This window comes from Gigantopelta aegis, chromosome 10, assembly GCF_016097555.1.
Source record: "Gigantopelta aegis isolate Gae_Host chromosome 10, Gae_host_genome, whole genome shotgun sequence".
NCBI classification, from domain to species: domain Eukaryota; kingdom Metazoa; phylum Mollusca; class Gastropoda; order Neomphalida; family Peltospiridae; genus Gigantopelta; species Gigantopelta aegis.
This window is the reverse complement of record NC_054708.1, coordinates 1,187,468-1,203,698: the sequence shown is the minus strand read 5'-3', so window position 1 is coordinate 1,203,698 and position 16,231 is coordinate 1,187,468. Positions and strand designations below refer to the sequence as shown.

Here is a 16,231-nt window from a genome sequence, read left to right as displayed (position 1 = left end):
ATTATCTTATGAGAGTGATAAAGGACATCTCACAGACACAAGTATAGTATTCATTGTCTTATGAGAGTGATAAAGGACATCTCACAGACACAAGTATAGTATTCATTATCTTATGAGAGTGATAAAGGACATCTCACAGACACAAGTATAGTATTCATTGTCTTATGAGAGTGATAAAGGACATCTCACAGACACAAGTATAGTATTCATTGTCTTATGAGAGTGATAAAGGACATCTCACAGACACAAGTATAGTATTCATTGTCTTATGAGAGTGATAAAGGACATCTCACAGACACAAGTATAGTATTCATTGTCTTATGAGAGTGATAAAGGACATCTCACAGACACAAGTATAGTATTCATTGTCTTATGAGAGTGATAAAGGACATCTCACAGACACAAGTATAGTATTCATTATCTTATGAGAGTGATAAAGGACATCTTACAGACACAAGTATAGTATTCATTGTCTTATGAGTGATAAAGGACATCTCACAGACACAAGTATAGTATTCATTATCTTATGAGAGTGATAAAGGACATCTCACAGACACAAGTATAGTATTCATTGTCTTATGAGAGTGATAAAGGACATCTCACAGACACAAGTATAGTATTCATTGTCTTATGAGAGTGATAAAGGACATCTCACAGACACAAGTATAGTATTCATTGTCTTATGAGAGTGATAAAGGACATCTCACAGACACAAGTATAGTATTCATTATCTTATGAGAGTGATAAAGGACATCTCACAGACACAAGTATAGTATTCATTGTCTTATGAGAGTGATAAAGGACATCTCACAGACACAAGTATAGTATTCATTGTCTTATGAGAGTGATAAAGGACATCTCACAGACACAAGTATAGTATTCATTGTCTTATGAGAGTGATAAAGGACATCTCACAGACACAAGTATAGTATTCATTATCTTATGAGAGTGATAAAGGACATCTTATGAGAGTGATAAAGGACACACAGACACAAGTATAGTATTCATTGTCTTATGAGAGTGATAAAGGTATTCATTGTCATCTCACAGACACAAGTATAGTATTCATTATCTTATGAGAGTGATAAAGGACATCTCACAGACACAAGTATAGTATTCATTGTCTTATGAGAGTGATAAAGGACATCTCACAGACACAAGTATAGTATTCATTATCTTATGAGAGTGATAAAGGACATCTCACAGACACAAGTATAGTATTCATTATCTTATGAGAGTGATAAAGGACATCTCACAGACACAAGTATAGTATTCATTATCTTATGAGAGTGATAAAGGACATCTCACAGACACAAGTATAGTATTCATTGTCTTATGAGAGTGATAAAGGACATAAAGTATAGTATTCATTGTCTTATGAGAGTGATCATCACAGACACAAGTATAGTATTCATTGTCTTATGAGAGTGATAAAGGACATCTCACAGACACAAGTATAGTATTCATTGTCTTATGAGAGTGATAAAGGACATCTCACAGACACAAGTATAGTATTCATTGTCTTATGAGAGTGATAAAGGACATCTTACAGACACAAGTTAGTATTCTATTTCTCTGCCTCTGCGTATACAAGACAGAACCAGTTCATGATAACTCTATTGTTATGTTTATAAATCTAACAACAAAAGTGTAATACGTGATCAGGGCACAATTCAGTTGAATGGGATTTGGCAAAATAGTGGATGTTTCCATGAATCTCTACCTAGTGCCTCGTCTATAGTTGTACAGTCTCTCCTGAGATCGTTTACTGGCAATTTCATCCTACTTGGATGCCAGAGGACTGCCACTCCCAGACTACTTGGATTGCCAGAGGACTGCCACTCCCAGACTACTTTATTAAATCAATCCCAGCACTGGACAGAGCTCATTGGAATAGGTACATGACCAGTGTTGAAACCTCAGACTGATGGCTACATGTGACCAGTACAAACCAGACAGTCTCTTTACAGCATGTTATACTCACTTCACATCTAATGCCAACAATATTCCCTAGCATATGGTATTACTCACCAAAAAGTTAAGTTTCTTTTGTTTAACAACACCACTAGAGCACATTGATAATTAATCAATGGTTATTAGATGTCAAACATTTGGTAATTCTGACACATATTCATCAGAAAAAGTTTAGTTTGTTTTCTTTAACGACATTACTAGAGCACATTGATTTATTAATCATCGGTTATTGGATGTCAAACATGGTAATTTTGACAAAGTCATAGAGAGGAAACCCTCTACATTTTTTCCATTAGCAGCAAAGGATCTTTTATATGCATCATCCCACAGACAGGACAGCACATACCACAACCTCTGACCAGTTGTAGTGCACTGGTTGGAATAAGAAAAAAACCAATCAGGTGAATGGATCCACCGATGTGGTACGATCCTACGATGCAAGCACTTCAGGCGAGCACTCAACTGACCGAGTTAAATCTCGCCTCACAACATACTTTAGGTTTTGGTATTACTCAAAACAACCGTTACACAACGTGTGGGTCTGGAGTTAAATCTCGCCTCACAACATACTTTAGGTTTTGGTATTACTCAAAACCACTGTTACACAACGTGAGGGTCTGGAGTTAAATCTCGCCTCACAACATACTTTAGGTTTTGGTATTACTCAAAACCACCGTTACACAACGTGTGGGTCTGGAGTTAAATCTCGCCTCACAACATACTTTAGGTTTTGGTATTACTCAAAACCACCGTTACACAACGTGTGGGTCTGGAGTTAAATCTCGCCTCACAACATACTTTAGGTTTTGGTATTACTCAAAACCACCGTTACACAACGTGTGGGTCTGGAGTTAAATCTCGCCTCACAACATACTTTAGGTTTTGGTATTACTCAAAACCACTGTTTCACAACGTGTGGGTCTAGAGTTAAACCTCGCCTCACAACATACTTTAGGTTTTGGTATTACTCAAAACCACCGTTACACAAAGTGAGGGTCTGGAGTTAAATCTCGCCTCACAACATACTTTAGGTTTTGGTATTACTCAAAACCACCGTTACACAACGTGTGGGTCTGGAGTTAAAACTCGCCTCACAACATACTTTAGGTTTTGGTATTACTCAAAACCACCGTTACACAACGTGTGGGTCTGGAGTTAATCTCGCCTCACAACATACTTTAGGTTTTGGTATTACTCAAAACCACCGTTACACAACGTGTGGGTCTGGAGTTGAACCTCGCCTCACAACATACTTTAGGTTTTGGTATTACTCAAAACCACTGTTACACAACGTGTGGGTCTGGAGTTAAATCTCGCGTCTGGAGTTAAATCTCGCCTCACAACATACTTTAGGTTTTGGTATTACTCAAAACCACCGTTACACAACGTGTGCTGGAGTTAAATCTCGCCTCACAACATACTTTAGGTTTTGGTATTACTCAAAACCACCGTTACACAACGTGTGGGTCTGGAGTTAAATCTCGCCTCACAACATACTTTAGGTTTTGGTATTATTCAAAACCACCGTTACACAACGTGTGGGTCTGGAGTTAAATCTCGCCTCACAACATACTTTAGGTTTTGGTATTACTCAAAACCACCGTTACACAACGTGTGGGTCTGGAGGAAGCTCTAGAGTGTTTATTACCCACCTTGCTCTGCAGCCCTTGTATAACCTTCACAGCCATCTTGTTCTGCCCAGATGTGGTATTCAGTTTTTCATCTCTTTCCTTTAATGTATTCTCAAGTTCCTGTAAGTTCATGTAACAATCCAATGTAATCCTACTAAATAACAATGGTTATTAGTTTTTAATTAGTATAAAACCAGCGTTTAAAGCCTATACATGTCTCCTACTGGGCCCAACACGTTTTCTTATCTCTTAAGTTCAAGGGCCATAATTGTGAAAAATGGGTAAATCACCAACAAAGTCAAACTTGGTCTGTAACAGTATACTATAAAGCTATATAAACAATTCCAGCTCAGTATCTTCAAGCATTGCAAACAAAAAAGTATGGAAAACACATTTTTACATCTCCTAAGTCAAGGACCAGAACTCTGTGTAAAATGGGTAAATTGTCACGAAAGTCAAACTTGATCTGTAACAGAACGTGATAAAGCCAAAAAAAAATTTCGCTCAATATCTTAAGACACTGTGTGTGGTAAAAAAAAAAAAAAAAAAAAAAAAAAAAAAAAAAGAAGTCTGGAAACAAGGGCCATAATTCTGTTAAAAATTGGTAAATTGCCATGAAACAGGCATGTGATTCTTTAAAAAAGCTGAAAAACGCAGCGATTTCTTTGACTGGTCATCAGTCTTATATCGCAGTACACTGTCTACAGGTAAGCGAACAGCCATTAAGAAAATGGTTTAGGGAAGTGCAATAATAAAAAAAAACCTGAAAATAAAGGGAAAAGTGATTTTTTTTTGATGAAAACATTTTCACGGATTTATTTTACGATAAAAAGTTGGGTTTTTTTAAAGCGGAATTCCGCTAAAAAGCGGAAGAATGATATGCCTGATGAAAGTAATAATTGATCTGTAACAAATTTCAGGTCAAAATCTCAAGGCATTGTGAAAAATGTGGGACATATGGACAGAGAGACAGAAGGACGGAGATGAAACCTATAGTCCCGTACAGTTGGACAAGTAGGGGACTAGTGACATAAAATATGGTTTACAAAATACCAAAACTTAGAATAGAGATATTTTACTTAATTTTTTTTGTAACTGCATATACTTTTCTCAGATATCTTAAAAGGACAAGTCAAAACCAAAATAGACTGTATTTAGTCTCTACAATTAGCCAATAATTCTATTAGACATATTTACTAACCTGTATCCTGTCTTTCATTATATTCATTAGCAGTTCCATTTTCTGAAAACAAAAGAAAAATATGCTATATCTAACTGATTGTCTTTAATTAGGACACTGAAATATGAATTAAGCAGATATGACTGAATGATACAGCTTTTGACTATACATTTTAATTATACAGTTAAATTATACTGAAACAGAATTTATACCATTGAGTTACAGCTTGTGACTAAAATAGGAATCATAATGCTGAATTACACAGCTTATGACTGGAATTATACTGCTCAATACAACACAAATTATACTGCTGCATTACAGCTTGTAAATGAAATATTAACTGTACAGTTGAAATACACAGCTTATGACTGAAATATTAATTATATTGTTAAATTAAAGCTATGTCAAAAATATTAATTATAGCTTGTAAATGAAATATGAATTGTATGGGTGAACTAGTGTGTTGTGTTTAACAAACCTCTACAGTGTCGGTCGGCCTTCTTATCGAGTTCAATCCACAGGTCACGTTGAGCGTGAACTACAGTGTGTTGTGTTTAACAAACCTCAACAGTGTCGGCCTTCTTATCGAGTTCAATCCGCAGGTCACGTTGAGCGCGAACTACAGTGTGTTGTGTTTAACAAACCTCAACAGTGTCGGCCTTCTTATCGAGTGCAATCCACAGGTCACGTTGAGCGTGAACTACAGTGTGTTGTGTTTAACAAACCTCAACAGTGTCCGCCTTCTTATCGAGTTCAATCCGCAGGTCACGTTGAGCGCGAACTACAGTGTGTTGTGTTTAACAAACCTCAACAGTGTCGGCCTTCTTATCGAGTGCAATCCACAGGTCACGTTGAGCGTGAACTACAGTGTGTTGTGTTTAACAAACCTCAACAGTGTCCGCCTTCTTATCGAGTTCAATCCGCAGGTCACGTTGAGCGTGAACTACAGTGTGTTGTGTTTAACAAACCTCAACAGTGTCGGCCTTCTTATCGAGTTCAATCTGCAGGTCACGTTTCTACAGTGTCTCCTTTAACAACCTTTACAGATCGTTCTTATCCTTCAATGGTCACGTAAAGCGACACTACCTATGTTGTGTTTAACAGACCTCAAGACATCGGGAGACTGCAGGTTTAGAGGCTCCTTCGACAATTTACTGATCGTTTCCTTCTGGTCATCAACGACATCCTAACAAAGAGAGACAGGGAGACGGAGGTTTAGAGGCTTTGACGAGTACGACAGATAAAACAATCAACGACATCCTAACAAAGAGAGACAGGGAGACGGAGGTTTAGAGGTTTTGACGAGTACGACAGATAAAACCATCAACGACATCCTAACAAAGAGAGACAGGGAGACGGAGGTTTAGAGGTTTTGACGAGTACGACAGATAAAACCATCAACGACATCCTAACAAAGATAGACAGGGAGACGGAGGTTTAGAGGTTTTGACGAGTACGACAGATAAAACCATCAACTGAACTCATCAGCAGTGCAACAGATGCATGCAAGTGAAACACAATGCTTACACAATCAAGAGAGCTCAGCAATTATATCCAATCTTCTTTACTATGACTTTTATAGTAGGTTAAACCCATAGGTTTTAAATCATTACTTGTCTAAAATATAAATAAAAATTAAAATAGAAAAAAGGACTGAAAACTTGATTTAATCCTAAATGGCATTTGATTCAATAAGAATAATTTTGGATTGATCTAGAAATTATTATGGGCGGTTTTTGTTTTTCTGAGCTACACATTTTGCAGCACTCAAGTGATAGAATTGGAGAAATAAACAAGCCTTGTTTGACAAACCTGCAGGTGAGTGGGGGCAAGGATGGATTCACTGTCCACGATGCTGGTGTCTCTAAATGCACTAGACAGATGCTGCATGCAAGAAAACAGTTATAACCAAACACAAGCACAAAACACCAACACAGTACAACACAAGCTATTATTATACCATTATTTGTATCTCCAATTACAATGTTAAAAACGGAATGCAATTTCATCTCCAAAAACTTTTAAGTAACCAACATACAATTGTTTTATGGAATAACATTGCAGGTATGAAAAGCATATTTTACTCTTGCTGGGATGTTAGTTAGTTTATTTTGTTTAACGACACCACAAGAGCACATTGATTTATAAAAGGGACAGTAAACTTAAACATGAGCCTTACGTGTTGGACAGATGCATACCCAGACCACCAACACATACTGACACTTTAACAAATGAAAAACGTGTAATTTTAGAGTTAATTAAAAAACGTGATTATTCCTGCAAACTGGGGGCAGCCATTTCTTTTCTTTTCTTTTCGAGGCATCCGGCAAAGTGATGTCAGCTCCGACCAACTCCTGTATGCACAGTGTAAACAAAAGCAGTAAAAATGACAAGGCGCTTCTCTTTGATCAACCTGATGTGATAATATAATAAACTATTTAACTTGATATATTTCAAGTTGTATTAACAGAACGAAATGGGGTTATAGTATTTTTTTCTTTAAAAAATCCAAAGAAAAATTGCATATTATTAGGCCTATTGGTAGGGTATGTTGGAGCAAAAATGTCAACCCACGATACCCAAGTGAAATTTTCTTTTCTTTGGGACTAAGTAATTGGTCAGTTCTGTGATTTTAGATGGGAAAGTCTACTTAATCAAATTCACACCTGCCAATCAGGAATCATGGGTAGAGGCAACTAACTGAATAGACGAATTAATTAGGAAAACACTCCCTGTATCATTTCAATGTGTTGGTTAATACATGGACAAAACATGGTATAATTAAGACATGTTGTGTAGCCACTTTGACAATGGTGGGATATATGCGGCCATTGGAACTGATTGAACACTGGAACGCTTCTCGTTTTGACAGTCTGCACCACCAGGTTGGATTCTTTTTTAGCGAAATTCCTTGCCTCCATGTCATTTTTCCATCTGACTATGTTGACTTGTTTTTTTCATGACTCATATGACGGCCATTCTGCAGAACGCCACGGTTGTTCGTGTTTAGTCTCTACATGTCCAAGCCTGTCTTAGCAGCACTGGAAGATTGACCGCCCCACTCTAAGAAGAAATAGGAAGCGGGGTCGGCCCCTACTACTCTTTTCTAGACTTTACTTTGTTTTATTGTGATACCATCTCGTATCCTCCAGAGTTGGGCCGGTCCGCACCACCATACCAACCCATGACAACTGGACTATAACCTAGTCTGATTCTCTCTCGTTCAGATGGATCCGGCTTCTCAAGATCTGTATTTCAGCACAGCACTACACCTTCAACGTCTACTGACTGTCAATCTAGGGGTTTTCTTGACGGGATGCAACCCATCTTGTCCCTACAAACTGTGCAAGCTAACGGCCTTAACGAGGCCACTCACGTGGAGATATAGATCGGACTTTAAACTTTTAGACCTTCGTTCAAAAGTTTGTCGAAATTACTTTCTTTTTTTAATATTATTAAATAGTTTGATCCTCTCTTCTTTCTCTTATTTATTTTTGGACAGTCCTTCTAAAATGCTCAAAATTATATAAATATTCGACCGAGCAGTCAATTCTTTTTATTTTTGGCTTGTAACTTCTTCTTTTTTTAAAAATTCTATTAACTTTTTTTACTAATTGCTAATTTCAAAATTCTGCCCATTTTCAACTCTACCCCCCCCCCCCCCCCTCCCCCATCCCGAGTCAGGCCACTGATCTTATCTAATTTCTTTTTGACCACCCGATCTAATCTAGCGACCAAATTTAACAAGTAAAATTTCAAAATTGTTCGCTTAATTTTTTTTCTGTCCCGGGACAAGCCCCTGGCTATCCAGAGACAGGCCCCGGGACGGACATGCTCGAAACTCTAGTGGTATATGAGCATGTAAAAATTATTCGCACTCGCACTTGACAATGGTGGTTTATGTTGTATTGAAAAATAATATATACTTATTGCTGGCTTACTGAGATGTATATTTTTACAGAACATTGCAATGCATGCCTATTTTATCATCTTACAAAAACCAGGTAGATTTGTTTCTTTAGTTCTAAGACTCATTCCAGACGTGACACGTTAGGTATTATGTAACCACCAGCTCACCAGAGGGCGTATTCACTGGAATGGAACAAAATGGCTGCACCCATTATATATAATACCCATGACATTTAACCGTTTTATTAATTAAATATAATAATATACTTGTTGATATTAAGCAATAATGTGCATTATATATCGTTGAATATGCATACCAGTCCAAAAGCCTTGCTTAAGCATTCCTCATCGGCTATTGGATGTCAAACATTTGGTAATTAAAACACAATAGTCCAAGAGGAAACCCGTTACATTTTTCCATTAGTAGCAAGGGATCTTTAATATGCACTACCCCACATACTGGATAGCACATACCATGGCTTTTGATATACCAGTCGTGGTGTACTGGCTAGAATGAGCCCAATGGGCCCACAGATGGGGATTGATCATTTGGCAAGTGCTTTAGCACCGAGATTTGTCACGCCCTCTTGCTGGGATGAGTCTAGGTGTCGTGGTACTATATACTACTCACAAATTATCAATCAGCACTTTGACCAGTTTAGGTATTTAGCCAAAAATTAATAGTAACTATTAGATTAACATTTCCCTTACTTGGCAAAGCTCACAGAATCATCTTTTGCCCAAAGACCGCTTAAATCTGGTGCCTTTGTCATTGGTTCTACCAGGAATCAAACAGATAATTTGTCTATATATATCCCTGCTCACGACTAGTGCAAACGTTAGTATTATAGTTAGTTATGCAAAATATTTGGAGATAGAAATTGCAAGGATAATCCAAAATTCCATTAAGATAACTTGTTGACTGTATATCAAATAACAATGTTGCAAATACTGAGCAGTTAAATGGACTATCCTAAGATTTTAGCCACTAAAACAGGTTTTCAAATTACAATACACTGACTTTATTAATTATCAATATTTATGTATTCAGTGTATTTCTGGTACGGACATTTTCTTGTTTAAATATCAATACGTGTGTATTCGGTGTATTTCTGGGTACAGACATTTTCTTGTTTAAATATCAATACGTGTGTATTCGGTGTATTTCTGGGATGGACATTTTCTTGTTTAAATATCAATACGTGTGTATTCGGTGTATTTCTGGGACGGACATTTTCTTGTTTAAATATCAATACGTGTGTATTTCTGGTACGGACATTTTCTTGTTTAAATATCAATACGTGTGTATTCGGTGTATTTCTGGACAAGCTGGTGTTTAGCACTAGCTCAATGTGCATTTCTGCTTCCAATAATATTATACTTTGCAATTTTTTGTTTTCTCCCCAACATCCAAAACCATATCTGAAATAATATGGTCACAGTAGTTATCAATCTGTTTTACATGTGAACCATTGAGTGGTTTTATTTGACAAATGTATTGTGAGCCTGCAGGTGGATCCACGGTCTACAACGTCTAGCTTAATGGCTACAACTCAGGATAGTCATCTCAACATAAACACTTTTTCTTTTTTCACTAGAATACAACAAAGAAAAAGAAACACACAAAATAAAACAACTAAAATTTAGCAAATGGTGTACAACAAACAACTGTAACCAAACCAGAAAGCATAAGAAAACAACAATAAAACAACATCTCTAACATGCAACTACAACATTCGTAGATAGGTGGCCCAAAATCACAGAGCATGTTTTACACTGAAAGAGATGTGGCACCTGATGTCTTAGCTAGGCTCAGACTAGCAACTGTCACAACAAAGTTGGCTAACTCAATGGTTGCTTTGTCATTTTTTGCCACCTTCCAACTTACGATGGGTGTGCTCAGATTAACAACTAATTGGTCATAGAAGTTGTATACAATGAGAATAGAGTTGTACGAGTGCTCAGACTAGCATCTGGACAGTCATAGAAATCGAGAGATCGGCGAGTTGGACAACTCTGTCGTGACAGTTGGTAGTTTGTGCCTAGCAATATAATCTTGAAATACAAGTCACAAATGTGTTCTGTCATCGATTTATACAAATTATATAACTATGAACATAGGAAGCTTTCGTTTGTACAATGACCATGCTTAGTTAAAACATTTATCAAATGAATGGCATGCTAAATGCTGTAGAGGATGAGAAAAGTATTAAGGGGTATTTCATCTACAGTTGTGAATGTGATGATAACATTCCTATAGTCCTATATTTCTTCACCTATATCAGTAACTAATTCAAAATTTAAACATTTAATATGTACCTGATAATGCAAAAAGGCTATTGTCCAACCAACAAGGGTATACAACACAGAACTTAACAAAAGATCATGTAATGGTAATAAAGAATGACACAATTGGTACAAGAATATCTTGAACTTTTCTACAAACATAGAATAGATATATAAAATACAAGCAGGAGAATATCTTTAAGGTTTGTCTGGTAGTTCTTTTACGTTCATCGGGGTATGAACAAAATAAATCATCAGCAAACTATGTGAATTGGCGAAGACATTCTCATATAAGTTTGCGGATTGTTTTTGTTTTTTCCATACCCAGATGAACACAAAAGAAATAACAAACAATCCTAATAATTAAATTTAAAACATACTCACTAATGATAACATTAAAAGTTCATATTTTATTTTGAATTATTTTTGGGTCATAAACAATAACGCTCTAAAAGACAAAGTACTAGTTATAAAATGGCATTATCACATATGACTTTCCCTGACGACGTAATTTTTATATTCATTGAGAAATGAACAAAGTTCCATTGCCACGACTGGACCAAAGGGATGACATTGTATTGTAACGAATGTAACAGAAACTATAAGAGAATACAAGCCATACGTGAATGTCTCGCTCTTTTCGCCCGAGTTCCATCTGTAACCGGGCCACCATGTCAGACATCTCATCGGACTTCGACCTGGTCTCCTCCAACTCGCCCTTCACACTTATGAATTCATCCTCTAGCTTGTTGTGGTCCTCAGTCAGTCGGACAATCATACTGTAACAGAATATAACAAACAGTTAGTAGTGTAGGAAGTACTGTATTAGACTTGTGAATTCATCCTCTAGCTTGTTGTGGTCCTCAGTCAGACGGACAATCATACTGTAACAGAATATAACAAACAGTTAGTAGTGTAGGAAGTACTGTATTAGACTTGTGAATTCATCCTCTAGCTTGTTGTGGTCCTCAGTCAGTCGGACAATCATACTGTAACAGAATATAACAAACAGTTAGTAGTGTAGGAAGTACTGTATTAGACTTGTGAATTCATCCTCTAGCTTGTTGTGGTCCTCAGTCAGACGGACAATCATACTGTAACAGAATATAACAAACAGTTAGTAGTGTAGGAAGTACTGTATTAGACTTGTGAATTCATCCTCTAGCTTGTTGTGGTCCTCAGTCAGACGGACAATCATACTGTAACAGAATATAACAAACAGTTAGTAGTGTAGGAAGTACTGTATTAGACTTGTGAATTCATCCTCTAGCTTGTTGTGGTCCTCAGTCAGTCGGACAATCATACTGTAACAGAATATAACAAACAGTTAGTAGTGTAGGAAGTACTGTATTAGACTTGTGAATTCATCCTCTAGCTTGTTGTGGTCCTCAGTCAGACGGACAATCATACTGTAACAGAATATAACAAACAGTTAGTAGTGTAGGAAGTACTGTATTAGACTTGTGAATTCATCCTCTAGCTTGTTGTGGTCCTCAGTCAGTCGGACAATCATACTGTAACAGAATATAACAAACAGTTAGTAGTGTAGGAAGTACTGTATTAGACTTGTGAATTCATCCTCTAGCTTGTTGTGGTCCTCAGTCAGTCGGACAATCATACTGTAACAGAATATAACAAACAGTTAGTAGTGTAGGAAGTACTGTATTAGACTTGTGAATTCATCCTCTAGCTTGTTGTGGTCCTCAGTCAGTCGGACAATCATACTGTAACAGAATATAACAAACAGTTAGTAGTGTAGGAAGTACTGTATTAGACTTGTGAATTCATCCTCTAGCTTGTTGTGGTCCTCAGTCAGTCGGACAATCATACTGTAACAGAATATAACAAACAGTTAGTAGTGTAGGAAGTACTGTATTAGACTTGTGAATTCATCCTCTAGCTTGTTGTGGTCCTCAGTCAGTCGGACAATCATACTGTAACAGAATATAACAAACAGTTAGTAGTGTAGGAAGTACTGTATTAGACTTGTGAATTCATCCTCTAGCTTGTTGTGGTCCTCAGTCAGTCGGACAATCATACTGTAACAGAATATAACAAACAGTTAGTAGTGTAGGAAGTACTGTATTAGACTTGTGAATTCATCCTCTAGCTTGTTGTGGTCCTCAGTCAGTCGGACAATCATACTGTAACAGAATATAACAAATAAATATTCTATGACTAATGTTGGTGAAATACACACAATTTATGGTTAAAATATCTTGGTTCATATCAAAGTGTTACATCCCAATAGACAGTTGAAATAAGTAACATGTTATGCTACATAGGAAGTGTAAATTATTTCAACTCTTATATCATATGACATTGCTATATCCTGGTATTTAAATTATATTTTGATCTCAATTCCCAACCTTGTTCTGTGTAAGCCCGTAAAACAGAAAACAAACAATGTTTGACCTAACAATACTATTTCAATATCTGCAACTTTCATTCTTGACAAGATACATTATTATAGCATTTTAATTTTACACTAGTCTGGTAACTGGTCTTCTTTAAAGAAAATCTAAACCAAAAGATTCCTGAAAATAAAAGGATTTACCTTTTCTTTTCTTCAAGTTCAGGCTTCAACTCCTAAAATTAAATAAAAAAAGAAAGAAAGAAATTAACAATGAGATGTTAAAGGGACACGCCCTAGTTGTTAACCATTACGCCGTTGTTTTTCGCTATTAAACGCATTTTTTTACAAATAAAATTGCACTTTACTTACCGTTTATTATTTAGAATATACATTTCCATTCACCTGAAGTGTTTTTTGGTAATCCTGGTGTTTGTAATACCACAAAATGCATTTTTCGTATTTCTTAAAAAGCCACGGGCCTCTGAGAAAAAAACGTTGAGCAGACAAGGTCTAATCTATTTTTAGAGGGGATATTCCCATTTCAATGTCACAGACGTTGATATACCACGTGATCGTTATCATTTTGGTTCGGTTTGTTTTCTCGTGCACGGTTCGCGCAATCAACATCCGATTTGTTGTCGTTTGCTTGTTGTTCATTTTTTAGATTTTTCTTCACAGTTCGTGAACATTTTCATTAACAATAAAGTTCAGACAAGTAAGTATCTCAATACAAAACGTTACAAACCCTTAAAACCAATAATTTTGCGATATATGGAGAGGGGATACAACCAGGACAGAACAGTTGGAACATGTCCAGGAGAGGTGAAAGGAACGCACCCCAAGTCTGTGCGCACTCTGTGAAATTTGTCGTGATGTAGGCATTGTTGTGCTACGAGCGACATCTACCGGTGACATCAGAATACTAACTTTCAAAATTATTTCAAGCAATTGGTACATGGGGATTCCCATGGTATTTATTCATATAAAACCTGCTTTTTCACTCCATTTGATAAAAACGTGATCTAAGTGTGTTAAATGTTTGTAGATTAACCAAAATTATAATTTATTTTCACTGGATGGAACTAGGGCATGCGGCTTTAAACATTAACCTGTATTTAATACAGACAAGTATTATATATGGTCGTAAATAAGATGTTAAATTTTAACTTGTATTTGCTGCAGACAGGTATGTAAATAAGATGTTAAATTTTAACCAGTATTTGCTGCAGACAGGTATGTAAATGAGATGTTAAGTATTAACCTGTATTTGATACAAACAGGTATGTAAACAAGATGTTAAGTATTAACCTGTATTTGCTGCAGACAGGTATGTAAACAAGATGTTAAGTATTAACCTGTATTTGCTGCACAGGTATGTAAATAAGATGTTAAATTTTAACTTGTATTTGCTGCAGACAGGTATGTAAATAAGATGTTAAATTTTAACTTGTATTTGCTGCAGACAGGTATGTAAATAAGATGTTAAATTTTAACCTGTATTTGCTGCAGACAGGTATGTAAATGAGATGTTAAGTATTAACCTGTATTTGATACAAACAGGTATGTAAACAAGATGTTAAGTATTAACCTGTATTTGCTGCAGACAGGTATGTAAACAAGATGTTAAGTATTAACCTGTATTTGCTGCAGACAGGTATGTAAACAAGATGTTAAGTATTAACCTGTATTTGCTGCAGACAGGTATGTAAACAAGATGTTAGGTATTAACCTGTATTTGCTGCAGACAGGTATGTAAACATGATGTTAAGTATTAACCTGTATTTGACAAACAGGTATGTAAATAAGATGTTAAGTATTAACCTGTATTTGCTGTAGACAGGTATGTAAACATGATGTTAAGTATTAACCTGTATTTGACAAACAGGTATGTAAATAAGATGTTAAGTATTAACCTTTATTTCCTGCAGACAGGTATGTAAATAAGATGTTAAGTATTAACCTGTATTTGATACAAACAGGTATGTAAATAAGATGTTAAGTATTAACCTTTATTACATACCCATTAAATCTTACTATATAAATACAGCTCTGAATACAAGAATTGAATACAACTTTCCGTATTCAACTCAACTGCCGGAACTATACCGTATTCAACGCTACTATTTATAGCACATGGTTACCGGGAAAGCCCTTCGCGATATGTAAACAAAGTTTGTGCTTGGTTTGTTTAAAATGTTATTTTGTGGAAATTTGAACTGAAAACTGACGAAAACAGTGACAAATATTTACAATTTAATGAGTGCGATACCAAAACTTGAGACGGGAACACTACTAACCAACAAGCTTTTAATCCACGATAGTTAAGGTCAACGACAGTCACTTTTTGGACCCTTCTTTTGGCTTCGTTACATTGTACACAATTCTTATTCTTTTTCAATAAATAAAACATCTCCAACCGTAATTTTGTGATATGATATATTTGACAAAAGGTACATTTTATTTCTTTCATATTTCAAAACTTCTAATTAATATTTTGTCCAGAATTATGAAAACACTAAACAGCGTTGTCTGCTTGTTATAGGAATTTGACAGGGGTCAAAGTTAGTAGACTAGTTTTTATTTTAATGTGGCACAGCATTGTAATAATACAGCTAATTTGGAATTTAAATGACGTCAGTATTCCAATGACGTCACTTTGCATCTCCTTACAATAACCATAAACTGGGTACATGACGTTTCCTTTTTGGAAAAATTCCAATGTAAAATTGCTATTGAATTTTTTTTCTTCTTAATATTACTAATGCACCTGGATGTCTTTGAACAAAATCTTGTGATTAAAAAATTGCACCTTTTACGAAATATGGATTTCTAGTGAAATTACGATAAGATATGCGATATTTATTGTGTACGAAGCCAAAACAAGGGTGCGAAAAG

The 16,231-nt window shown here is 36.0% G+C and overlaps 2 protein-coding genes across 2 annotated transcripts in view; both read right to left on the bottom strand.

Annotated features, from left to right (window-relative positions):
* The window catches only part of LOC121384750 (interaptin-like), a 59,805-nt gene extending 54,960 nt beyond the window's left edge, over positions 1-4,845 (bottom strand). Inside the window, exons 1-2 of the mRNA XM_041515290.1 lie at positions 4,807-4,845; positions 3,627-3,725 (exon numbers count right to left, since the gene is read on the bottom strand). Coding sequence (XP_041371224.1) covers positions 3,627-3,725; positions 4,807-4,845 — 138 coding nt within the window. The remainder of the gene's footprint in view (positions 1-3,626; positions 3,726-4,806) is intronic.
* Positions 4,846-5,845: 1,000 nt separating this feature from the next.
* The window catches only part of LOC121382821 (CDK5 regulatory subunit-associated protein 2-like), a 56,439-nt gene continuing 46,053 nt past the window's right edge, over positions 5,846-16,231 (bottom strand). The window contains exons 8-11 of the mRNA XM_041512443.1: positions 13,538-13,569; positions 11,603-11,759; positions 6,598-6,669; positions 5,846-5,971 (exon numbers count right to left, since the gene is read on the bottom strand). Of these exons, the coding sequence (XP_041368377.1) occupies positions 5,846-5,971; positions 6,598-6,669; positions 11,603-11,759; positions 13,538-13,569 (387 nt within the window). The remainder of the gene's footprint in view (positions 5,972-6,597; positions 6,670-11,602; positions 11,760-13,537; positions 13,570-16,231) is intronic.